The sequence below is a fragment of the Chelonia mydas genome, chromosome 1 (genome assembly GCF_015237465.2).
Source record: "Chelonia mydas isolate rCheMyd1 chromosome 1, rCheMyd1.pri.v2, whole genome shotgun sequence".
Taxonomy (NCBI): Eukaryota; Metazoa; Chordata; order Testudines; family Cheloniidae; genus Chelonia; species Chelonia mydas.
In genome coordinates this window covers 222856615-222883139 of record NC_057849.1, presented here as the reverse complement: position 1 = coordinate 222883139, position 26525 = coordinate 222856615, and the positions used below count along the sequence as shown (strand labels likewise).

At 43.7% G+C, this 26525-nt stretch overlaps 1 protein-coding gene across 2 annotated transcripts in view; it reads left to right on the top strand.

Moving 5' to 3' along the window:
* The first annotated feature begins 4912 nt into the window (after positions 1-4912).
* LOC102944065 (tetratricopeptide repeat protein 38) overlaps positions 4913-26525 on the top strand; it is a 37426-nt gene continuing 15813 nt past the window's right edge. Inside the window, exons 1-11 of one of the 2 annotated variants that reach the window (XM_037914261.2) lie at positions 4913-5063; positions 8006-8083; positions 11743-11824; positions 14031-14202; positions 15353-15526; positions 16693-16768; positions 18031-18150; positions 23172-23231; positions 24004-24042; positions 25029-25110; positions 26086-26251. In XM_037914261.2, coding sequence (XP_037770189.1) covers positions 5040-5063; positions 8006-8083; positions 11743-11824; positions 14031-14202; positions 15353-15526; positions 16693-16768; positions 18031-18150; positions 23172-23231; positions 24004-24042; positions 25029-25110; positions 26086-26251 — 1073 coding nt within the window. In that variant the 5' untranslated portion in view covers positions 4913-5039. The remainder of the gene's footprint in view (positions 5064-8005; positions 8084-11742; positions 11825-14030; positions 14203-15352; positions 15527-16692; positions 16769-18030; positions 18151-23171; positions 23232-24003; positions 24043-25028; positions 25111-26085; positions 26252-26525) is intronic. The other variant, XM_037914274.2, reaches the window with a different exon arrangement.

The window sequence follows — 26525 nt, the reverse complement described above, 5'->3', positions numbered from 1 at the left end:
CCTTACCTCCTTCAGATGCCTCCTGGCAGAACGTGATGGGTTGAGACCAAATTCACCATTGACTGAGCGACTTATTCGGAAAGCATCAGCTGTTCATGCGATGGGATGAATCTTAAATCTGTTATTCCAGTGGAAATAATAATTAGCACTATAATGAGTCTCTTTCTGTGGCATTAAAAGACTCAAAATAGGGAAAATCCTGCATCAGCAGCCATACCAGATCTTCTAAATATCTGAGCTTTGGGAAGCTTCTTTTGGTGATTCAGCATCATTGCTGGAGCTTCTGGCACACCTCTGATTCTTGGAAGATTGTAGTCTTGCTGTGCCTAGCAGGGTGACAGTAGCAAATAAAATAGATATCAATCATTTGTTTAAAAGCATGCTGAGCCTTTGCTTTTCAGGAGAACGCATCAGTCTTATGCTTATCAGGTTGCAGGATAACACTTATTGCAAGGTTGTGAACTGCCAAAGTAGGCAGTGGTGTTGCTATTCAATTACATGAATACTAGATTGGGATGGATAGAGCTTTTATATGAACAGCCCAATAACCACAGCAGGCTCTGGCCCCACAGAACCACTGCTGCAAATAGGGGCAGGATGTGGGAGCCCTGTGCCTCCACGAAGCTCCACTCCATATCGTCTCCTCATGCATGCAGTGGTGGGGGAGGAGATTGGGGTTTTGAACTAATGAATCAGGTGACAGTCTTCTATGGAGTGGCACTAGCCACATGGTGTGCTCCAATCCTGGAATTGCAATAGAGGCCTGGGGGAAGGTAGGAGAGCACTTCTGGGGGGGGAGGGATAGCTCAGTGGTTTGAGTATTGGCCTGCTAAACCCAGGGTTGTGAGTTCAATCCTTGAGGGGGCCATTTAGGGATCTGGGGAGTTGGGAATTGGCCCTGCTTTGAGCAGGGGTTTGGACTAGATGACCTCCTGAGGTCCCTTCCAACCCTGATATTCTATGATTCTATACATCGCTCATACATAGCAATATCCCACATACACTATCCAATATGCAGCCCAGATCCTTGGGCCTGCCTGCTGGCTCTAGGTTCCCCAAAGGCATAATTCTGAATTATTGACTATTGAAGATCATGCCTGTATGACTTTATTTTGCAAGTCAACAATTTCACAGTTTAGTATGAACTTTTTACTGATTGAATTTAAGATCTTTATTAAATATGCAATAATAAAAACAATGTGATTTTTATCCTAAATGCTTACCTTGTTTATACGTAATGTGATTTATATATAATTAATACTACCTATGGTCCTTCGTTCAATTCAGTGATATGATCATTTTTTTCTGAACTTACCCATTAGCAAGGAAGTGACTAAAGGTATGAAACTGCAGTTTATGAATATTTTACATATTCAGTGTGGATCTCTTCAGCAGAATTCTGGGATGAGTCAAGCTATTCTGTGCACCAAACGTGTGAGAGAAAGCCATGCTGTTTGAATTTAAAATGTATGGTATCAAGTTCAGCAAAAATGTTCATATTCACCCACCCATCCAAAAAAAATCCCACAAAAAACAAAATCCCATTTTGGGAACTCGTTTTCAGAGGTGGAATTGGCACCGGAAACTTCTATTAAACTAGTGTTAGGCATGTATGTGGCCAGACTGCAGAAGACTGTCATTTACACTTATCTTTCCCTATGCCCACGCAATCCTTTATTCCTTGAATGAGTCTGCACTGATTTTTCTTGTATTAAAAATGTTCTGGATACATGGTGTCTTTGCTCAGATCTGCTTTGTTGGAATGAACTGTAACCTCAGTAAAATTTAAGATTTTTTTTTTTATGCTGAAGGATCCCAAAGTGCTGTGCGAACTGTCTACACACAACACCGATGAAATAAAGCCATAGCTGAGGTAGGGAGAACACAAGCACGCTAAACAGTAGGGGAGGGAGGAGGGTGTTATATTTACTAACACGATACAGATAAGTGAAAACAATGCATGCAAAATCTCATTGATTTTATGAAGTTTAAACACCAAACACATTCACACATATTTAACAGTCTTTTAGTCTGCTACTACACAAGTGAATTGACTTGACTTCCAACTGTGAGTTTGTCAGTTTTCAGCCGAGCCTACAGTTTTGATCAGAGCTGGCATCAGCATCACAGAGGGAACTTGTCCGAGGACACAGGGCCAAACTGTACCCCCTTTTATAAAAAGTGTCAACTTTAATATCTGTGCAGCGCAGACAGTGATGTGATCATTTTTTGATTGTTACCAAGGTTACATACATAGAGCAAACTGCATGGTACTACCTTTATCACAGAAGGATAGAGAATTAAGGGCTAGATGCTAAAGGGAGATTTTGATGTTGCAACACTTAGGGGTGGGCAAACTTTTTGGCCCGAGGGCCACATTGGGGTTTCAAAACTGCATGGAAGGCCGGGTAGGGAAGGCTGTGCCTCCCCAAACAGCCTGGCCCCCGCCCCATCCACATCCTCCCACTTCCTGCCCCCTGCCTGCCCCCCTCAAAACCCCCAACCCATCCAAACCCCCCTGCTCCTTGTCCCCTGACCACCCCCTCCCAGGACCTAACCGCTCCCGGGAGCCCACTCCCTATCCAACTCCCCCCTCCCCGTCCCCTGACTGCCCTGACCCCTATCCACAACCCCGCCCCCTGACAGGCCCCCCATGACTCCCACCCCCATCCAACCTTCCCCGTTCCCCATCCCCTGACTACCACCCCCCGAACCCGCGACCCATCCAACCGCCCCCTCCTCCCCATCCCCTGACTGCCCCCCCCGGGACCTCCTGCCCCTTATCTACCCTCCTGTCCCGCTCCCCGCCCCCTTACCATGCCTCTCAGAGCAGCAGGACTGGCTTATTGGAAAGCCTGGGAGGTGGGAGGGCGCAAGCTGCGCTACCTTCGTGGCTGTGTGGGAGGGGGGACAGCAGGGGAGGGGCCGGGGGCTAGCCACCCTGGCTGGGCAGGACGGGCCATAGTTTGCCCACCTCTGACTTAAGTGCTGCTGTTCAAATGAATTCACAGCCCCAAGTTAGGCACCCAGATTCCCCATCCAGGGTGCCTCAAAAGAGGGATTCACAGAAACTAGCATGCTGAGCAGCACAGACTAAACCCTGCCCCACAAAAGGGATTAGTCTCAGTCAGAGGGAAGCAGCTTGCTCAGCTTGGTATTCACAGCTGTGAACCCCTTCCTGGCAGTAGGCACCTAAACCAGGTCAGTCCTTCTTGCAAAATAAATAACCAACAAGGAGGAGGCAGCAGTTCCCTTAAGCACTTGTACAGGCTGTGGAAGACCCAGGTTATAATCCCCATTCTGCCTGATTCAGAGCAGGGACCTGAACCCAAGTTTCCCAGCTTTGTGGAAAAGGCCCTAAGCACAGGACTATTGGATATTGTATTTAAAGTGTTCCTCAGTCGCTCCTTCTCAATCTGTGTGTATCTGGTTTCTGCCTCAATCAGTGATTTGGATAGATATGCCACTGGTTGCCAACAATCCTCACGCTTCTGTAAAATCACTGCACCTAATCCAGACTGTGAAGCATCTGCTGAAATTTTAACAGGCCTTTCTGGTGCACAGAACTTCAACACTGGCTCTTATATCCTCTCTCTGCCTGCACGGCCCTTGATAGCCTGCTGTGCGGCCACGCAGCTTATAGGGATCTTAGGTTGCAAATATCCATTTTTGGCTTTTTTCCCCCTCTTAAACTAGTCAAGCTACTATTGTGCTCCCCACATATATGCAAAGCCTCTGTGGCTGCTGCTCCATGCGTTTCTCTGGTGCCACCCTTTGTCTTTGCTTTCAGTTGCAAACACAGGAGTTAACTTCAACATGACTGCTGTTGCCTTCTCATTCAACACTTCTAACACCATGTAACGATCTTGAGGTTCATTAACTAACAAACCAGTAAATGAAACAGGAATAAAACTTTAATAAAACACACTGAAGAGTTTCTGTGGTGAAATGCTGCACCCAGCCATGTGGTGTTCCCAACTCCTGCCGCCATGGGACAGCTCCAAATTCAGGTACTCACAACACAGGCCAGGAGCCACTTGGGCTGCCTCTGAGCATGCCTAGGGGAAGCAGGGAATGGGAGGAAGTGGGAATAAGGGTATGTGCAGAGCCACTGGCCTGCGGGGACTGAGGTGTGGAAGGAGAGAGAGCGCGGCCTTGGGTTTGAAGGAGTTGCAGAGAGCTCCTCAAATAGAGGGTGATGGGAGGGGGCACGTGGGGAGCTTCTGTGAAGGAAAGTAGACATGCAGGGGGAGGGCCTAATTTGTGCCATGAAGTCAGTTTGTAGAAGCTACGAAGTGTTCGACTCCCCGCCCCCCAAATATCATTTAAAATTGCAGCCACCCTGTACTCCAACAGCCAACACAAAACACCTGTCATTGGTGCACTTGAGCCACTGTACGGTGGTCGCCTACTCTGAGCTGGCCCTGCGCTGTTGCGGGCAAAGTTACAGCGGGAAATGTCCCCAAAGGAAGAAGAAGACGGGAGCACAGCCTGTCAAAGAGCACCGCCGCGCTGGCAGCCAGCGGCGAGATCCCCCACCCAGACACAGCTGGGGCCTCCCGATTACTACAGCCAAGGCGCCCGGAAACACTCCTCCTCCCCCCGGCACAGCCGACACCTCCCCCCACCCAATCTCCCCATTGCACCCCCAGGGCAGCCCGCCGCGCATTTTATGTGGCACCCAGATTCCTCCCTTCCCTGATCTGGGGCTAAGGGCCGTGGTCGCCGGGGTCTCTGCCTTGGCCCGGCTGGTGGGGTCATCGCACCGGGCCCCCCCGCAGGCGCGGTCCGGGCCGCAGGGGCAGGGATCGTTGCTCGGCCAGCCCCGAGTGGGGTGCGGCGGGGCCCCCCGCCCCAGGGCTGGGAACCCGGGGGCAGCCCCCGCCCGGGCTCTGCCGCAGCGGCCTGGGGGCGCGCCCCCGCCGGCGCCCTTAGGAGCCGCCCGTGCCCGGCCCCACCTGGGGAGGCGTCTCCCTGCTGGGGGCGGGACCAACCCCAACCCCGCAGCCCGAGGGGCAGAGAAGGAGTCGGTGTGGAACATGGTGCCGCTGAGAGACTGCAAGGTGAGGGGGGGAGCGGCCCGCGCGGTGCGATGGGCTGGGGGCGGGGTGGGGGGACATTGTGGTCTCTTTCTTCCATCGCGCAACCCGGGCCGCGGCTCCCTGCGGAGCTTCGCCTTGCCCCGCCCCCGTTAGAAGCCCTCCCGGGCTAGTGTGACGGCCCCCCCGCCCGATACACACAGCCTGTCACCACAGCCCCCCTCCCCCGCCCCGCGCCTCCGTGCCCGTGTTAGCCTTGTGCAGACAGTGACGGGGGGTTTGCGGTGGTGACTCGAGGCTAAGGGTCAGGACTCCTGGGTCCCTTCCCCAGCGCTGTCTCATGCAGGGCACCTCTGTGTGCCTCAGGCTCCCCGTCTGAAAGTGGGGGGGTGAGATCTGTCTCGCAGGGAGGCTGTAATTCTGACTCGTGCGTGTGAAGTGTTTTGAGAGCTTGGGTGGGAAATGTGTGGAGGTGAACTTTTGGCGGAGAAATGTTGGTCATCGGGCGCAACCTCGGGGGCTGGAGAGGAGAGTTCAACATGCAGCATACAGTGCAAAACTATTACTCTGAATCTGAGGTGATCTCGGAAAACGTTGGCTGAAACTGCACTGCTCACGGTTAACAAAGGAGTCCCTTGGTGCTGTTAGGTAAAGTGAACATGTCAGGGCACTTTTCTACATAAAGGAACAGAAACTCCCCTTATTTCTCTCCTGTGTTTCCATAAACACTTAATTGCACCTCACATTGCTTCACTATTAATCATTCTCTGTTTCTTAAAAGCCAGTGGACATTTATTTCATTTGTAACCAGCTCTGATCCTGAAGGTTTAAAGGGCTAGATGCAAGTGCTAATTACCAGTATTGTTCACATTTTTGTTTATTTTGCTATTCTTTCTTTGCATGTCTCAGATTTCACATTATTCTTCTAAATGCAAGTTTCACAGAGTTGTCGTTTGTTCAAGCTAGTATTTAACATTTATGAAAAGTAGCCAGTTGTTCACTAGAATCTGAGCGTCTGGCCTCTAGATAAAGCTGCCGCTTGTGTAATTCAAAGTAAGCAGTAATCCTATAATCAGTTAAGGTAGGGCAAATTGAACCTTTTTTGAAATTTGGAAAAAATGCTGTTAGGGAGGCCCTTTTCAGGAAATACTAAGGGGATCAGAAGCCTCCAGCATGATTCCCACTGTCTCCGCTACAGGTACAGCCTCATTAAGTTTTTTCTTTATTATATTTGCTACCCGTGAATTGGAGCCTTGCTGAGTTTCTTTCGTATGTCTTGTCTCTCCAAATTCGTTACCTTCTGAGATGCTTGATTGTGGTTTCGGTTCCAATGTCTTCATGCTGCTTTTAGGGCCCTGCAACCTTTATGCTGGCTCTGGCTTAAAGTATTGCTATATCCTCAATCACCGCTTTGTTTAAAAAAAGTGAGCTTCAGAGTCAGTTATAGCCCCAAGTGGGGAAGGGAATATAAAGGGGAAGGGAATAAAAAGGTGCCATGCTGCTGCTGTCATGTATTAATGAACCGTGGAGACAGCTTCTCAAACAGTAGAAGGTATGGCTCCCATGCTGTAAACAGCTGAGCTGCTGAAAATCTGTTGCAGAGACAGAAGCAAAGGTCCCTAGGGAGCCAGTTAGGAGTATAGGGGAGAGAAGGAAAGGATCAAACACCTCACTCCCCTGCCCACACTAAAATCTCAGCTTAATGAGGGAAGGGGCAAGACCAGAACTGTGGTGCCTTGTCTCCCCCAAGAGCAGCGCAGAGAATAGTCAGGCCCTCCTCCGCAAGTATAAATGGCCAGAAGGTTTGAGATGGGGGCTCTTTCACCCTTCGAGAGGTACATCAGTAGTTGTGGAAGAGGCACTTCCGATTTCACTGCCAGTGACAGTTATGCATCCAGGCTCTAATAATCTTGACTTTCCCTGCTGCCTGAAGGGCCTCTCTGTCATTTTGGAGGCCTTTTGAAGCACCATAGGAAAAAGAGAGGAAGCAGAGGATTCATCTTCCCAAACCTTGCTCCCATGCCCCTTCCCCCCCTTTTCACTCCAGCTCCCAACAAAGTTTGTGGCTAGCAACACTTGGTACCTGCTTCTCCTCATAGGTACTATCTAACCAGTGGTTTTCAAACTGCGGGTCGTGACCCAGTACTGGGTCGTGGAATGGAAGGCACTGGGTCGCGGCAGCTCTGGTCAACACCACTGACTGGACTGTTAAAAGTCCCATCGGCGGTGCTGCCTGGTTAGGGCAGGCTAGTCCCTATCTGTTCTGACACTGCTCTGTGCCCCAGAAGCAGCCAGCAGCAGGTCCAGCTCCTAGGCAGAGGGGCCACAGGGCTCCGCACGCTGCCCCTGCCCTGAGCTGGGGGCGGAGGGGGGAGGGGGCAGTACTTGCGGGCAAGAGCTGCGCGGAGCCGCTTGCACACCTTCACCCAGGAACCAGACCTGCTACTGGCCACTTCCAGGGCGCAGTGTGGTCTGCGGTGCCAGAACAGGCAGGAAGCCTGCCTTAGCACCTCCGCTGTGCCACTGACTGGGAGCTGTGCCCCAATTCCCTGCTCCAGCCCGGACCCCCCTCCTGCACCCCAAACCCCTCATCCCTGGCCCCACCCCAGAGCCTGCACCTCCAGCCCAGAATTTTATTTTGCCACATATCCATTTTGAAAGGGGTATATCTGAAGTGATGGGACTAGCGTACTACTGAGGTTTAAAGAGAGAATGGTATTATACAATTTCCCTTGTCTTTTTTGTACCACTACCATTCCGTTCTCTCCATCCCCATTAAGAGGATTCCTCAAACATAATTTTAGTAGAGTAAAAGACTTACATGCTTCTCAAAATTTCCTGTAATTTTATACGTAGGTGAAACACTTGCCAGAAATCTACTCTTCTGGTTCTTAGAGCTCAGCTAACATGACATCTGGAAAATCAGCGTGTTCAGTAAACAGTCTCACTTTTTGTTTTTTATATAGGCCTGGCAGGATGCTGGACTTGTCCTATCCACCACTAGTAATGAGGCCTGCAAAATGTTTGACGCCTCGCTGACTCAGGTATGGGCTGATTTTTTCTGGGGGCCCCCAGTTGGCCGGGGTCCTTGGGCATGGGCCCAGTTGGCCCAGTGGCTAATCCGCCACTGGATATGGCTGGGTTTTGATAAAATGTGATTTGAAGGGACTTGCAAGTATAAAAATAGTGTTTGTTGCAGCTAATTTTTAAATTGCTTATCCTCTTTATGAATCAAAAGGAGAGTCTGGTTAAAAAAAAATCCTATTTTAAAGAAACAGATTCCCTTATGTATTACTGATGACATCTTAGGCCCTGTCTTCCCTACAAACTTTGGTTGATGCAAGTTATGTTGCCGGAAAGCCACCACAGTTAGCATATCGCTCATGTGCATGCATATTTGGCTACTTGCGTTGGTACTGCGAATACTCACCCTGTGTTGATGCACAGTGTGGTATGGTAACCCAATGTGCAACCAGCTACCGTCCAGCACACTACACTGTCTTTTGGGAAATTTTCGCAATGCACTGTGGGGTAGAAACAAGTCATGCATGGGGTGACTGGGAACAAGGGGTCAAGTTCCCATCATGCACATTTCTCCATCCCATAATGCCATCCATATCCCATCATTTTCATGCCTTTTTTAAAATCTCAGAAACCCGCACGGCACTTTCCGGTATCTGCTGTCTCCGACAGAAGCATGGAGACCCCAGAGCTCTGCACTATTGTTATGAACACTGCAGCCACAGGACAAACAGTCCTCCAGCATTTGCAGAGCTGAGGGAAGAACCGTAACAGGAAGGGATATGACAGTTTCTTTGAGGACAGATTGCTGAGATATATAGTGAAAAACAATTCAAGGTTTTTGGTGGCATTCATGGAGCATCTGCTGATGATGATATAGTGCCACTTCTGGGCCTAAGAAATGAGCGCTGATTGGTAGGATCACATCATAATGCAGGTTTGGGATGACAAATAGTGGCTGCAGAACTTTTGGATGTAAAAGGCCTCATCCCTGCATTTGTGTGCTGAGCTTGCCCCAGCCCTCCAGTGCAGGGTCACCAGGGTGAGAACTGTGCTGACAGTGGATCAGGAAGTGCACTGTGGAAGCTTGCAATGCTGGATTGCTACCAGTCCGTGGGCAAAATCCACAGTGGGTGCTGTTGTCATACAAGTGTGCAGGGCTGTTAATCATCTTCTGTTACTCAGGATTGTGACTCTTGGCAATGTGCAGGACATAGTTGATGGATTTTCAGTAGTGGGGTTCCTGAACTGTGCTGGGGTGATAGCATGCACATCCCTATTTTGGCACCAACCCACCTTGCCACAGACTACATCAATAGAAAGGGCTACTTTTCTATGGTTGTAAAATCGGTGGATCACTGGGGACGCTTTGCTGAGATCAATGTGGGCTGGTCCGGGAGGGTATGTGATGCTGGCATCTTTAAGAACATAGGACTGTTTAGAAAGGTGAAGCAGGGACTTTCTTTCCCGACTGGCGGATTACTGTCGACGATGTTGAAATGCCAGTAGGGATATTGAGGGACCCAGCCCTACTCTTTGCTCCCCTGGCTCATGAAGCCACTCTCAACACCTTGACAGCACCAAGGAAAGATTCAACTACCAGTTCAGCAGGTGCAGAATGACAGTTCAAGATGCTTTTGGTAGATATAAGGGACAATGGTGGGGTTATTCAGAAGTTTAGATTTCAGTGAGAAAAATATCCCAAAGATTATAGCTGCCTATTGCGGCTGAATAATATGTGCAAGGCAAAGGGGGAAATGTTGTAGCCAGGGTGGAGGTGTAGTGGCTGTCTGCTGGTTTGAACAACCAGAAACAAGGAACAGCTCAGTGCAGAGCTATGCAGCTGAGGAAGGCCTTGAAAGAGCTCTTTAATAGTCAGCCACAGTAATGTCATGTGGTGGACTATGCTTTACCTGACCCTGAAGTTTTGGGGGGCTATTAGGGATTGTGTAGTGCTTGGTGTACATTTCTGCATATCACACTGTCTTTTAATGCACCTGTGAATTATGCAGTGCTTGCTGTACATTTATAATTATTTACATTGTGTTTTTTACTGATCCTGTGAGTTCAGTGGGTTCTATACAATTACAAGCAGTGAGTGCTAGGCATTCTGCAGTATATGTTTTGAAATAATAAAGATGAATTTATTCCAAAAAATAGAAATTTATTGCATACCAAAAACAGTGAAAAATAATGTGCAATTAAAAAACAAATATAATACAAACTTCTAAAATAAATTAATGGAACAGAACTTTAAAACTAGAAAGGTAGAAAACATTTCTGTCCATTTCAATCCTTTTTGGCTACATTTCCTCCCCCCCGCCCCCCCCCCCCCCATTGCTAACCCTACATAGGAATGAAAAGCAAAAGCGATACAAACAGAAGTGAGCTGTAGCTCATGAAAGCTCATGCTCAAATAAATTGGTTAGTCTCTAAGGTGCCACAAGTACTCCTTTTCTTTTTGCGAATACAGACTAACACGGCTGTTACTCTGAAACAAACAGAAGTAGAGCTGATACCTCTTCTCATACAAGTAAAACAGTGAAAAGTTGACATCTGTGTCCTGCTAACTGGGGTTGGGCCAGGTGCTATCATCACATTTTAACATGTAAGGAAAAATGCATGCACACACTTGAGTTCTTATCCATACTCAGCTGGTAGGACTCGCTTGACTATGGTGGAGTTTCAAAAAGATCTTAGCTCATGGCATAATTGGACCCCCTACTCCTCCTCCTTCTCCTTCCTGTTCATGGCAGGGGCCTGTGTCTCAGACTCCTCAGAAGTATCTACAGTGATCTACTGGGTGCTGGTGGCCACCAAGTATGGCATGCAGCTCATTGAAAAAGTGCCAGGTCTGCGGCTCGGCACCAGATAGATTGTTGGCTTCCTTGGTCTTGTCATACACCTGCCACAGTTCCTTCACTTTCACATGGCAGCGCTGCTGATCCTTGTCAGACCTCTTCACTTTCCTCCCCTGTGCAATCTCTTCGTAGATGTCCGTGTTTCTACGACAGGTCCATAGTTGTGTCTGCACAGCCTCCTCTTCCCTCAGGCCCAAGAGATCCAACACATCCTCCCAACTCTAGGCAGTAGCACATCTAGGGTGTGGCGCCAGCATGGTCATTTGGGCAGTTGCATGCAACAAGGGAGAGATGCTAGATGTACTCACCAGCTGGTCAATCAGAAAAAGGCATTTCAAAAATACATGGAGGTTTTAAAGGGTGGCTTCCAGTCTCCATGACTCCTGAGCAGTGGTGTTCACAATTGTGACCAGAGCTGTCATTGCTGGACATTATGAGACAGCTGCTGAGGACTGTTACTGTTGATGTAAGTCACACAGTGTCCACATTTGCACTGCATCAGCCTCAGTAGGTTGATCATGGCACAATACCTTTGAGGAGGTGGTGTTACTATGTTGCTGTAACAGGGATAGGCACCCCCGCCTATGTTGGCTGGAGACAAATTTGAGTATAGACACATGCACAAATAGGTCGACACAAGGTAGCTTACAACCTAACTTTGTAGTGTAGACGAGGCCAGAGATCATTACTTCTGAAAAAATTTAAAGTCTCGCTGTTTACCATTGATCTTGTTTACTTTTGAATTTCACTCAGCTGGGACCATGGGGGAAAAAACCTTAGTTTCATTTGGTTTCTAGTCAGTTTCACACTCTATTTTACAGTATGTTACATGGACCAATGATAAGAGTCTAGGGGGCATTGAAGGATCTCTCTCGAAGTTACATGCAGCAGATCCAACTTTTAGTAAGTATAACTTTTTAATTGCTGGATATACAGTACAGTAGTTGTATATGGTTAACTTATTTCATACACACAAGCTGAAGGGCTGGGTTAGTATAACATTGATTGTTTGCATTTAGAACTCTTTTAGACAGCCTTTTTTTCTTCCCTTGAGTATGATCATTTTTAAAAAGCAAATATGAGAAATAGTAAATAGGCTGGAAAAATTGATATCCTATGAACTAAGAAATGTCACAACTAAAAAGAAAAATTCTTAGCTGTCCCAGTAACTTGGTGGTACAGGTTGAAATGAAGGAGAATTTGGTATTAGAGTTCAGCCTTATTGTGGAAGGAATATGGTTAGGCCGTTAAAGGGACTGGAAGAGACAAACCTTGCTATGCACGCTTTTCCTTTTGGCATATGAGCATGATATGATTAATGAAAGGAAGTTTCCATTTGCCAGGGAAAAAGCATATGGAGGGGAAAGTGGTGAATCTCAAATTGAAGGCATTGATATAAGGATATCTTCTGATGCTAGACTAGAACATGAGGGTTGAGACTTGCAGGCATTTATTTTATTTTAGCTAATTAAACAGAATAAACTCAACTTTTACAGTACACTTAATTTAAAGCTATCATGATTTGTTTTACACCTTCCTGCACAGTATCAAGATGTTTTTGGCATCTTTGTACATATACAAGACAAATATGGCTTCACTCTGTTGGGCAGTGTGTGTGAACATTACATCTGCGCAGAAATAACAAGGCAGGGAATGTACCAGGAGTTAATAAACCACTGGGGGAGAGATAGATAGATGCACCAAGTACCTGCCAGTTGCAAAATAGCAACTTTAATTCTGCAGGTGTTTGGCTTTGCCAAATTTTAAAGACTTGTCTCCGGAAAGGAATGCTGGGGACAAAATTCCTGTATCGAGACAGCCTTACCCTGGGGAGAGGTAGTTGGACCTATGCAGCCCCAAAGGAATGTGCTTCTCTGTGGGTATGTCTACGCTGCAGTGGGGAGCATGCTTCCCAGTTTGAGTGAACAGGCATGTACTAGCTCTGCTCGACTTACCATGCTAAAAATAGCAGTGTAGTTGGGTGTAGCATGAGTGGCGTCTCAGGCTAGCTGCCCAGGTATGTACTCCCAGGGTCCAGATGGGTTTGTATTCAGATAGCTAGTCCGAGCTGCCATCTGTGCTACCCCCAGCTACACTGCTATTTTTAGGGCACTAGCTCAAGCAGAGCTAATGTGTATCTGTCTACCTGAGCTGGGAAGCACTCTTCCAACTGCAATGTAAATGCACCATGTGTGTTATATATCACAGCCAATGAAAGGAACTTTATGGCCCACAAGTCCTGAGCCACCTTATGCCCCATCTTCTTGCTCCACCTCTCTTAATCCTTTTGCACATCTGCTTTTCCTCTTTTCATTGTCCATGAAATTATGTTCCTGTTGTTGCTCTTTTTAGAAATAAAGTCACTCTTAGAAGTGCCTTGCACATAGGCAGTGTGTTCTCCACCCCTGCTATTCCCGTGTTGGGCACACTGTTAATTCTTTTCTGTAGCTGCCTTTGGCCTGTCCTAAAATAGTTTCTGTGATCTTTATTCCATCCTGTTGTATATGGTTCATTATAGAGTACAGCGAGAAATTAGGATCACAGGCTCTGCTAAAGAGAGGACAGAGGCAGCATTGGTTAACTGCTCCTCATAACAAGGTGGTTGTTTGGGAGGGTTGAGGGATGTTAAAGAAGAATTTGAAAATAAAAGATTTGCTTAAAAGGAAAATTCTAGTTTCCTGCTAGTAACTTCGGCCTGGTCTATGCTAGGAAATTAGATCGGTATAACTACATCACTCAGGGGTGTGAAAAATCCACACTGCAAGCAACGCAGTTAAACCTGCCTAACCCCCGGTATAGGTGGCTCTAGGGCGACTGGAGAATTCTCTCACCAACCTAGCTACTACCTCTTGCAGAGGTGGATTACCTATGCGGATGGGAAAACCTCTTCCATCGGTGTAGGTAGTGTCTTCACTGAAGTGCTACAAGCCCTTAATATATGGTTGTTCCTTAGCTGCCTGGGCTTTCTGTGGGATCCTAATCAGTCTCTAGCACTACTGCCATCTACTACCTGTGGCTCTCATTTAAACTTCTCAATAGTTTAGCCTAGGGCTTCTGCACCTGCTAAATTACCTGTAGTGTCTAAATTTTTCCATGCTGCTTTCTTCAGCGATGGGACACGTGATTGCCAATGGCTTGGTTCTGATTGGCACCGGGAGTTCAGTGCGGTTAGACAAAGAGCTGGACAGTGCGATGAAAAAGATGATGGCACTCTCAGAATCGCAACCACTGACTGAGCGGGAGAAGCTACATGTGTCTGCACTAGACATGTTTGCCACTGGGTAAGCGGTTGGTTTTTAGGGGAGGGGTAGAGAGGGTTTGGTTTTATCATTCAGACTATATACAGCGTGGTTGCATGTTGCCCTTTCTGTTCACATTTTTACTGTTATGTTAGCATCTTTCTTTCCACTTAAATGATTGATTAAATGCTTAATCTAGACTGGAAAGCAGTGCCACTCAGTAGTACAGCTGGCAAGAGATATTGCCTGCTTTTATCTTGGAGATTCACCATAGGTTAATGTCACAGTGGCACATAGAAACTGGTTCTTAAGTTTAGCTCTCCCAAACTATATGCATCTAATTAGCTAACAATCCTATAATGACAAATATTGCTATCATGCCAGTATGTTACATGTAATTAGTTTAAAGTCTTCTGTATTTTAAAACCTACCAATAATTCCACTATTGGAATAACGATTTAAAATGAAAACCACTCAAGAGGCTAAATCTTTGGCCATTCTAAACATTGAGCCTAACTTCCCACAGACTTGGACTGTAGAAGCAAAAATACAAGCAGTCTTGTCTTATTTTTCCACTTATAGACTCTGTTACCTCTAAAAAGGTGAGACGATATACAAGGTATTGTAAGCCCTCCAAGAAAATGAGGACTTTGGGGAATTGAACGTTAACAGGAATATATTGAGCTTTTGTATTCTCTAGACAATATCAAACACTATTAACTGTTGTTATTTATTATCCACATGGGCGATATTAGCAGTAAAAGTATTTGATAACAAAGATAAGAAATGAGATCACTAAAGCTCTGACCCATGGTGTTTGATTTGCATGGCTGGACCCCAATACCTGTGTGGAGCCACATTGATTTTAGTGAGGCTCTCTGCAGAGGTAATGGTCTTCCCACATGGATCAACATGTTGAATCAGGGCCTAAAAGGCACTCCCGCCCCTCTCCCCGTTGCAGTGCGTTACTAGTAACAAACAAAGAATACCATACACAGGTTGTCTAGAAAGTGTTCAGCTGTCTTCATGGTGCAATCATGTGTACTAAGAATTAAGAAATATTCTTGCAAGCTAGGGAATTGTCAGTAGATTTTCCACTTGTCACAGTAGTATAAATTTAGAAATAATATTAGATTCAGGCAGTTTGGTCATGCTGGCCCTGTCAATGATTAATATGTGCTTTTCTCTCTAGGTGTCTTCCTAAAGCTTGTGACATATGGGATAAGATTCTGCAGGACCATCCAACTGACATGCTAGCTCTAAAATTTGCCCATGACACTTATTTTTATCTGGGATATCAAACACAGATGCGAGACTCTGTTGCCCGCGTATATCCTCACTGGACACCTGATATTCCACTGAGTAGGTACGCAAGAGTTGATCTTCAGATGATGTCTATGGATCTCTACTTCTGGTGTGCATGTGCTTTGTATGCATAAATTCAGATGTCTCTGGTCAGCAATGTCTGTAGGGGCAGCACACAAACCCTGATTCTCCCTGTAATCTCTGTCTGAGGACAGATAAGGGAGTTCTAAATAACCACCCTGGCTTTAAAAATATGTACATTAAGAATTAACATCTCTTCTTGCTTTCCTACTGACCCACTGTTCAGTTGTTTTTAACTGAGCTGTTCCTTTGAATGTCCTCCATGTTTTCCCACTCATGGGATGTGCCAGCTGGTACAGTCTAGATGGTGAAACCGTCTCATAGCATTTCCAGATAGAACCACTCATGTTCCCTTCCTCTCCCTCCCCTCAGTGTTCCCAAACGTTCTGAGAGTGAGGCTATAAAAGGATGCATGGTGCATCGTGCTGTCTCAGTTCCTTCCAAATGTAGCAACAGAAGGTCATGAACCTCTTCACATTCCTTGTATCCACAGCTCGCTAACTAGTTTCCTAGCTTCGTTTAGTTACTGTTTTTTCCAGTGAAGTGGGCTGTAGCTCACGAAAGCTTATGCTCTAATAAATTTTAGTCTCCAAGGTGTCATAAGTCCTCCTTTTCTTTTTTTAGGGAGTTAGTCTTAGATTAGGTTAGTTAGGGTAAATTTATAAGTTTTCTGTAAATTGTTAGTATAATCCTAGATATGTCTTTGGTGCCATCTACTAGTTCTATAGCAGGTCAGAAGCTAAAGAGGCTTCCATTGACTTTATTGGGGTCAGGTAAATTGCAGGACTTCAGAAGAGGGAAGGAGAGCTGAGGGGGAAATGCAGCTCTGTGATATAATTGTAATTTTTATCCAATAGAAATGCAATAGTACTCTATATCTTACAAAGGTCTGTGTGATTTTGTAATTGGCACAACACATGAATACACGTCTTCTCAGTGTTTGCTGGGAAAGAGAAAGTTGGTCATTTCCTGCATGTGCTAATTTTTGTAGGGGAAAACGATTAGATTCTGCACTATTTTTCCTTCTTCCACTATTTGGTATTACTACTAACAGTGTAAGAGTTATTTTGTATTAAATTATTTTAATGTGTTTTGCAATATTAGCTTTATCTGCCTAGTGCTAAATGGGTTTTTCTTGTTGTTTAGCTATGTGAAAGGCATTTTCTCTTTTGGACTGATGGAAACTAACTTGTTTGATCATGCTGAAAAGCTCGCTAGTGAGGTAAGCTGGACATCATTGGTACTAAAAGGTTTTAAATTCTTAATCCTATGTAATATGCAAATGTTTGTTTGAGAGAGATGGTTTATGACCATTTAAAATTAATTAAAGAAAAGTAAGCAACTGTACTGAAATTCATAACTATTCATGTGCTACATCCTCATAATAATAACTTTGCCATTATAGATGTTACCTTTTAAGAACTCAGAAAAGGGGATTTCTCCTTTTTCTTCAGTTTTTGCTGGGTTTTTTTAATTCAAGATTGGTGGGGGAGGGGAACAATGAGAGGAGATCAGAAAGAATCTTGCTACGCAAGCTGGAGAGAATAAAATGGAAACTTGTCATTGAGAAATGCAGCATATATGAGACCTGTGTCCACCTGCCATCAAATCTTGGTGAAGGTCACAGAATATCAGCAGTGCAGTAGGTTAACCTGATGAGCAACTTGTATAATGCCCTTGTAAATTGAGTACACCTCATTCACGCGTTATAAAGATGACCTCATTACCGTATTTGCAATGGGAATGAAAAGCTGGCAACATATCCATATGACAAAGGTTCCCTGTAATTTGGGAAAGCTATGTAAAGTATAGCACAAATAGAATCAGTTGACACCTTGTTGTGTTTTCAAAGGTTCGTTTTTTTTCCCAAACTGCTTTTACACATCAGATTGCTGAAAGTAATAACAAAAATTTAATCTTTTATTTTTCATTAAATTGTCATCAATTGAAAGTGGGGAAAAAGATTCTACAGATGAGTGGGAATTGGTGGAATGGTAAAGATACATCTATCTGATATTCAGAACCTAGTGGAGCCTTTGTTCTTGTTATAGGAAAAGTGATTTAACTGCAAGGAATTGGATTATTATTTTCTTTTAAAGCAAGTGATCAGTTTATATGCTCCCCATATGGATGGTGTGGGGATAAATCATGGCTTTGTGCTGGCCATGTAACTCTTCTGAGGCAGAAGTGTAAGGAGAGTTTGTAGAATGAAGTATAAATTGGTGGTCTTGATTAAGGCCTTCATTCTCTAAAACTACTTTTTAACTTTTAATCATTGTTAAGCAGATGCCAACAAGTGAACTCCAGTAAACATTTTTCGCCTTTCTGGTGAAACAGTCTCACAGGATATGATTGAAGTTGTTAGCAAAGATATACTTAGTATCTACTGTACCTGAGAAAATAGTCTTCAATTTCTGTACTAGTGACAGTATTTTGTAATGTACCCAGTACACATCATGGTGTTTTCTCTTTTCCCACCATCAGGCTTTAGCTATAAACCAATCGGATGCATGGTCTGTCCATACCATAGCACACATAAATGAAATGAAAGCAGACCTGAAGAATGGGTTGACATTTTTGAAGCAAACTGAAAACAACTGGAAGGTAAATTTCCTTAACAGTTCCTCTGAAATAGCTGGCTGTGGGGTTTTTCCCCTCCCACTAAATACTAGTGATTCCTCTTTAAGTGCTTTTCATCAGATCTAGTACAAAATGCACAGTAATACTTTCACAAAGAAGAGGACGCTGCTGCTCCAGTGTGGAACCTTTGCTCATGGCACTTGGGAAACAGGCAGAAAATGCAGTCACAGTTCCATGTTTCAGAAATTCACTCTGGGTATTAGTCATGAAACAATTAGCCTCAGTGCTTATGGCTGGGATTGGTAATGCATAATTGTTAAAAAATTAGCTACCCCTTCTCCCTCAATATTTCTATGTTCATGGCCTGGATAAAGACACTTAAAGGAAATAGATGAAATCCTGGCCTGATGGAAGTCAATACAGGTTTTGCCATTGACATCTGTGGAAGTCAAGATTTCCAGTATGCCTAAGAGAATGGACAATTATTTACCTGTAATTCTACTTCCCTGAAGGCACCATTCACAGAGGATTCTCACTCCTGATTTAGCCCTAACAGAAAACCAACTTAGTGCTAGGGAGCACTAATTCAGGAGTAAGAATCCTGTGTCAGATGTTGCCAGAAAACAAAAACTGAGAACCGCTTTTTCATTATAAAGATTTCTAACTCAGCCATTCACAATTTGTCCTGAGATGAAACACTGCAGACAAGGGGCCAGATTCTCCTCTTTCACACCAGTGTAAATTTGAGAGTTTGTCTGCATGGGGATCTCAGAAAAATTAATCTGCATTAACTAAAGGTGTGAATTTAAAATAGATCAGTTAAACTGCATTAATTCCCTGTATGGACACTCTCAAAGTGGTCTAATTTGGTTCAGTTTAATTCACTTTTGAATTCTTTTGCCATTGTCTTCAGTGGGGTCAGCATTTCTATCCTCTCCTCAATTCATCTTATTTTACCTAGAAATATTGTGGTAAATCCTGGTCTTCAACCAGTGTCTGATTTTACATATAAAATGTTTTAGAATTCATAAGCACAAGATTAGTTAGACATTTTAAGTCTTAAAGAGACATGGCCAATGTTGGTAAGTCAAACATTTTACATCCCACTTGTGATTTGGACCTTGAGTATTGACCGTCCTGCATCTTTAAGCAGAGGGATGTTTGGCTGGCAGGCTGAGTGAAGGGAATAGTGCTTTATGTCTGAGGGGGACGGGGGAGAGATGAAAACTGCTGCAAAAGGGGCAGAGTGGTCCCTGAACGATCCTCTGGGAATGCAGGGTTTGAAAAGGGGCAGAGTGGTGCCATGAGCCTTCCTTTTTACACAGACCAAGGCTGAAGCAGGGCCCACCGCCCCTCCCTTTTAGGTGAAAAATACCTGGTTTGGTCAGCGCCTGCTGTGGGCATTACGCTAGCTGCCCCATTTTTAGAGGGGCTGGGAAGGAATTTTTCCTTTACCACCATATTGGCTTGGTTGCAGTTGGGGATTTTTTCGCCTTTCCCACACTGGGTTTCAGGAAGGGGCTCTGTTTATGCATGACATGACGGGCAGTAGGCCATATGTCGCAACTCATTATTGAAGTGTAGGGCGGACGTCCAGGTACTCCATAGGAAAAGTATACAGTGACAGGATAAATGGCTTAGAAAAGAACATAAAAAGAGGTGTTCGTTAAAGGAACGAACGGGGGCGGTTGAGGACTCCTATGATCGGTACGGCAGGGAGCCAACCCCCTTCTTATAGCCCACCTTAACCCTCCTACAAAAGGGGGGAGGGTGGATGGTAAGGTCCCGACAATGGATTTATTGGAGGGACCAGGAGGGGAAAAAGAGGAGGAGCTGGTGGAAGCCCTCCCATCACACCCCAGGTATGGTAAGGTCCCGGCAATGTATTTGCTGGAGGGGCCTGGATGGAAAAACGGGGAGCTGGTAAAAGCCGCCCAGTAATTATGGGATAAACACGGGGTTACCTGCACTGTACACTGTTATCTGCCGGGTAGGCTCGGACATCTAATAATAAAGTTGTGGCCTGATGAAACCCATGTCAAATGTCTTCTGTCCTTCTTTCAGCATAGCCAGACAATATACATGTGCATATAATGCTTTTATCTGCTGTGGCTATAGGCCCTATGTTCTGATATGCAGGCAGTAAAGTGAAATTTACAGGCTTTCTACTCAACCTAGGATCAGCACTTTAAGAGTAAATCGGGGGACTTGGCAAAACTATTTAATGAAAAAGGATAATGAATGTAGTATGAATGGCAGGGGGAGACAATCATAGCAAAATTGTAAAATATCTCCAAAGATGCTTGTGTTTGCTTCTGAAGAGGGGAGGATGTTAAAAAATTGACTGCAAAAGAAAGAAAAATGGTGCCGTGTACCTTTTCCTACTATTTATGGTCTTATACAGTATCCATCTGGCACAGGTCTAGTCCAGTGCCCCTTTTGGCCACTCAACAGATTGCTGTGGGAGAGGTCCAGATAGTGAATTCCACCTCTTTGTTCAGCTTCTCTTGGTCTCAATAGGCCACAGCAGTGTGTCCCCTCTTTGGACACATTTCCTGGGCACCAACTCTCAGTCTGTTACCTCTTCGTGGAAACGAAGCCCCAGAGGCCACTTGATTTATGCCCCCAAGACCACCACTGACCTCCAGAGTACCTGCCTAGCTTAAGCAAACCCTTTCCCAGAACTCCTTCCGAAAGTGTGAACTTTCAGGTTTACCTCTTGAAGGGGCTATGTCGGGTAGGTGTAATCGCTTAATACACAAGCAGGCAGACACTTTGCACACTGTCCCTCCAAGCAGTAGACAGTTCCACTATGCACAAGGAGCAGAGTGGTCTAAAATGTTTTTGGGTTGTTTTTTGACGTTAGAAATATTAGGAATATCACGATTGGAACTATAAACAGAAATCTTTCTGAGTGCTCGTTCAAAGTTCAGGGATGTCATTTTAGAAAGAACTTTTTAAATTCCCCCTTGCAGAACAACTTAAACAAACAAACAGAAACAAAACAAAAAACCCAAACCAATAAGAACACCCTAAAAATGTAATTAACAGTAGGCAATTTGGGGAACATTTTCAGAAGCACCCAAGTGACTTAGGGGCCTAAGTGCTAGTTCACTTTTGGAAACAGAACTTAGGTGCCTACCTCACTTAAAGAAAAGGAGTACTTGTGGCACCCTAGAGAGTAACAAATTTATTTGAGCATAAGCTGTAGCTCACGAAAGCTTATGCTCAAATAAATTTGATAGTCTCTAAGGTGCCACAAGTACTCCTTTTCTTTTTGCGAATACAGACTAATATGGCTGCTACTCTGAAATACATCACTTAAGTGCTTTTGAAAATTTACCTTCTCTCCTTCCCAGCAAGAGAGGTGTGGAGCTTGCATGGACTTTCTTGCTGGTTAGTTTTATTTTGACAAATACATTCAGGAGCTGCTTTGCTCTGTATTTTATTGTTTTATTCTCTTCACCCAAACTGATCCAGTAATGAAATAAAGCAGTTTGCCCTTTTTTTCCTTCCTCTGAATTAGAGCAGCCCACAGGACTGCACTGCCTTGTGCAATTACAATTTAGTTTTGTATGACACTCATAAATGGCAGCACTAAGCAGCTCTGATTTTATTCATGGAGGGGGAACCAATAATCTTACCTGCATGACATTTGAGACTGATTATTGTATAGGCCAAATTTGGTATCATAGAATCATAGAAGATTTAGGTTGGAAGAGACCTCAGGAGCTCATCTAGTCCAACCCCCTGCTCAAAGCAGGACTAACACCAACTAAATCATCCCAGCCAGGGCTTTGTCAAGCCAGGCCTTAAAAACCTCTAAGGATGGAGATTCCAACATCTCGCTAGGTAACCCATTCCAGTGCTTCACCACGCTCCTAGTGAAATAGTTTTTCCTAATATCCAACCTAGATCTCCCCCACTGCAACTTGAGACCATTACTCCTTGTTCTGTCATCTGCCACCACTGAGAACAGCCTAGCTCCATCCTCTTTGGAACCCCCCTTCAGGCAGTTGAAGGCTGCTATCAAATCCCCCCTCACTCTTCTCTTCTGCAGACTAAATAATCCCAGCTCCCACAGTTTCTCCTCGTAAGTCATGTGCCCCAGCCCCCTAATCATTTTTGTTGCCCTCCACTTCAATGTGTCCAGATCCCTTCTGCAGTGAGGGGACCAAAACAGGATGCAATACTCCAGGTGTGGCCTCACCAGTGCCGAATAGAGGGGAATAATCCCTTCCCTTGATCTGCTGGCAGTGCTCCTACTAATACAGCCCAATATGCTGTCGGCCTTGTTGGCAACAAGGGCGCTCTTTTATGTCAGGTGCTTAACCACCTGACTCAGTAGTTCTTTTTGCAATTTAATATTAAACAAGTGATAATAAACTATTGGCTTATGTAAATATCATAAAATACTGATATACTGCTTCTCAGAGATTCATATTGCAATGCTCACTACTTAAATGAGCACATTGTCCTCCTTATGATAAGGTGAATTTTAACCACCACACTGTGCAGAAATAGGGGGTTTTAGAGTCTTTGTGATTTTTGTGCTTATTTGAGTTGTCACAAATGTATTGTTGACTCGGATTCTTGGTTGTTACACTAGTGAAAGCCTGCTGTTTCCAATGGGCTTGTGCCAGTGTGATGGAAAGGAGTATTTGACCTTATGCTGTCAGCTTGTGGCTGGACAGAAAGGTGTGAAGTTAGTCCTGTCAGTTTGGAGGTTTTCCAATAAAGGTGTTGCAGAATGAGGTAGAGTCTGAGTCAAAATGCAGTTCTGCTCTGAAAAGTGGCTCTGTAGAACTTGAATTGTGAGGTTCCATATTTTTGTGTCTCTATCCGCAAGGACAAGTGTATTGAATAAGAGGATTACATAGTTAGTTTTCAGAGTGGAACAACAGTGTATGCTCCTTGGTTCCAATAGCCACTGATCTATTATGCCCTCAGATTTATTGCAGGAGAAGAGTGCCATATAAAATCAGCTGGATGAGTTTAAATATGAGTTTATATTGGAAGTAAAATATTTTTCTCTCTTTTCTCAGGATTGTGACATGCTTGCTTGCCATAATTACTGGCACTGGGCTTTGTATTTCATAGAAAAGGTATGAGCACACTTCTGCATCTACAGTATATGCTATATGCTCCACGTGGATGAATATTCTCATATTAGCAGGCAGTGCTGACAAAAAGTGTATGGTCTGCTTTCCTCCCTTCTTAATATTTGGGTGTTTTTATGAATCTACTGCAGTATAATTTGTGGTGTTTGGTACTTTACTAAAGTGTTTTCGAAAGTGATATTTTAGAAGGAAAAAATCTAAAATCATGTGTACGGGAATATAGAGAAATTACTGAAATGAGACAATTAAATATTACATTCAGAACAAATTCACTAATTTTGTGATAGAAAGATGAACCCAGTTCTGTAGTCTTTGCATATGCAAAATTCCCACTGAATTGAATACAAATTTTGCTGGCACAAAGAACGTAAGGGGCTAGAGTTTGCAAAAATTACCTGAGACTGACCAATAGGACCATTACGTTAAAGAATCAGAGATTTTATGTTGTTAAATTCTCCTTATTAAAAGTATTTCAGATGTATTGAAACCCTTTACAAACATATTTCTATCGAGCGTATTGGGTTGCAATACATACTATGTTTTTATGCAGGATGATTTAGGGAGCTCTTTTTTCAGATACCTAGATTAGAGATAGGGAAGAAGAAGAAGAAATAGGCTATGTGGCACATACTCCTATTGACATTTATTGATAGGATCACTGATATCCTTATAAAAATCTGTTGTTATTAAACTCTACCAGTCACTTATGGACACTGTATCCTAAAGGTCATCACACAATCATCCTTTGCTTTTACAGGGTGATTATGAAGCGGCTTTGACAATTTATGACAATCACGTGAGTTTAAATCAATTTTGTTTTAATGAAAAGAGATTGTTCCAATGAGAGGGGGTGCACATGCCTCATTCTTCATACGACACAAAATATATAAAAGTGTGATACCATTTTCTGGTTTTATTTTTAAATGTTTAATTGGCATTTTAGAGTGATTATTCAACTCAACTGGGAAAACTACATGTGAGTTACACAGGTCATCCTAAACCAGTGCCAAAAAAACCCTTTATATCACATCATCGTACTTATGTTTTGTTCAGACCACATATTAGAAACTACTAATTTTTTTAGTGTTTTCCAGTTATTTTTACTGGTACCACTTTCATATCCTGTTATCTTTAGTCAGGTTGTCTTAGTTGCTATGAAGAGGCCCTGAGGGCACCAGAAAAAAAATACAGATATTTATAAAAAGTTTAACATTTTGTAAAATAGTTTTTCTATAGGTCTAAGGTATCATGACTAAGGCTGGATCTCACAGTTTAACTACCAAGCCAGTTACTAGTTTGGCTCCAACTTCCTTTGTCATATCTTTTCCTTTCTAGGTGACTTGTTAAAGTTCTCTCCTGCTTGAACTTTAGAGGAATTTTTCTAAAATAATCCACAGTAAATTAACTAGGAGTCGGCATAACAAGTCTTGCCATGCCTGTTTTGATGTTAAACTTTATGAAAATATCTTGTCCTACCTAGTAACTGTTGCAAAGTCTAGTAGAGCTTCTGGCTCCATTTTGGGAGAGCTCATAGGGAAAAGTAGTTTTCACTCTCACTGTGTTTGATTTTATAAATGGAAAAACAAGAGAGAGAAAATAATATGAATATTATTTGTGGATTGTTATATTTCTGAAAGATGTGATTGGTTTGTTATAAAATAGCTATATCTGGAAGAGTAAAGAGACAGAATTAATTCTGAACGGTCATAGTAAGTTTGACTTTCAAATTAACTTCCCACCTAAATATATGTAATGCAGTTTAAGAATGCTTTCTGATTGCAGATTGCTCCCAGATGCATGTCGAGTGGAAGTATGCTAGATGTAGTAGATAACTGCTCCATGCTGTACCGGCTTCAGTTGGAAGGTAAAGAACTGTTAGTTTTTGCTTCAGTTCTACTTGTTCTTCTTAAAATAGTAAGATAAAACTCCTCCTCATGCGCCAACATGCGGAAGAAGATTTACAAAAATATATAGAGCAACTCTGAGTAGTGGGTTACTTTAGAGAATAAATACTTTAAAGAGCTGCTGCTGTTGGGAGGTGAGTTTAAAGTTTCTATAACATGCATTACCATTATTTCTCCCTAGCGTTTATTACTTTCCTGTGAGTACAGTATTCCATTCAACTAAGTTAACATAGATCACGTTTTTCTTTTTTTGGCAAATTTCACTTTCTCTGTCCCCAGAGATCTGTTTTTCAGCCTCAGATTAAAAGGTCATACATATAAACTGTTAAACAGCTATTGACTGCTCTCATAGTCAATATCATGCCAACACTAATATTTAGTTCTAAATTTTGATATTTGAAAAACATAGTCCACTATAGGTATTGTAGCAATCATTCTAATAGTTCCATGAGACTAAATATACAGCCAGCAGACTTTAACTTTCGAAAGTGAAGATGAAGTTAGAATTCCAGAAAAAAATACTAGTTCCTAAATTGTAAATAATAATTTTCACAGAACTCTGCTACAGCCAGTCATGCTGCGCATATTTATATATGCGCTCCAGTATTAGTAATCAAATGCCACAGACAGATCCAGAGTGACGACTGTGGGCATTATCCTCCTTCATCTGTGTTCGGGGGATGTCATCTATCTCATGATTAGGCCTGAACCTTATCTAAAGGGGACCAGGACATCGGTGATGGAAGGTGTTTTTGGAGATAAGCAATAAAGTATTTGCTCAAAAGTGGGAGATATGACACTGAGTGGTAGTTTACAAAGTCTGCTGCGTTGAGAGGTGGTTTTTAAAGCTTACAAGGTTGAATGAAACTGAAAATACATGCTAAAGAAATTGCTTTGCAGTGAAGTCTTATTTTAAATCACGTATTTTATCCTAGGTGTAAAGGTAGGAGACAGGTGGAATGAAGTTATCCAACTCACAAAGAAACACTCCAAAGATCATGTTCTATTTTTCAATGATGTCCACATTCTCATGTCTTCGCTAGGGGCCAAAGACCACAAAACCACCAATGAGCTCTTAACAACTCTTCAGGAACTTGCAAAGTAAGCAAGTGAATTAAAATGTTGTTTTGAATAAATATTTTCCCATTACAAGGTTTATTAGTATTATAATTAATTGCTTCCAGTTTGCTAGGTACCATAATATTTTTTTCTGGTTTAGGCTGTTATAACTTGAACTCTAGTTTCAGCAGGGTGTTGTCTCTGAAGTTATACAATAAGGATTTCCTAATAGTTACTTTTTATTGTGAGTGTGTGTAATTGTCTAGAGTGTGTATTTAATCTTGTCAGACAACAGCATCCTTGTCCCAGCAGTGTA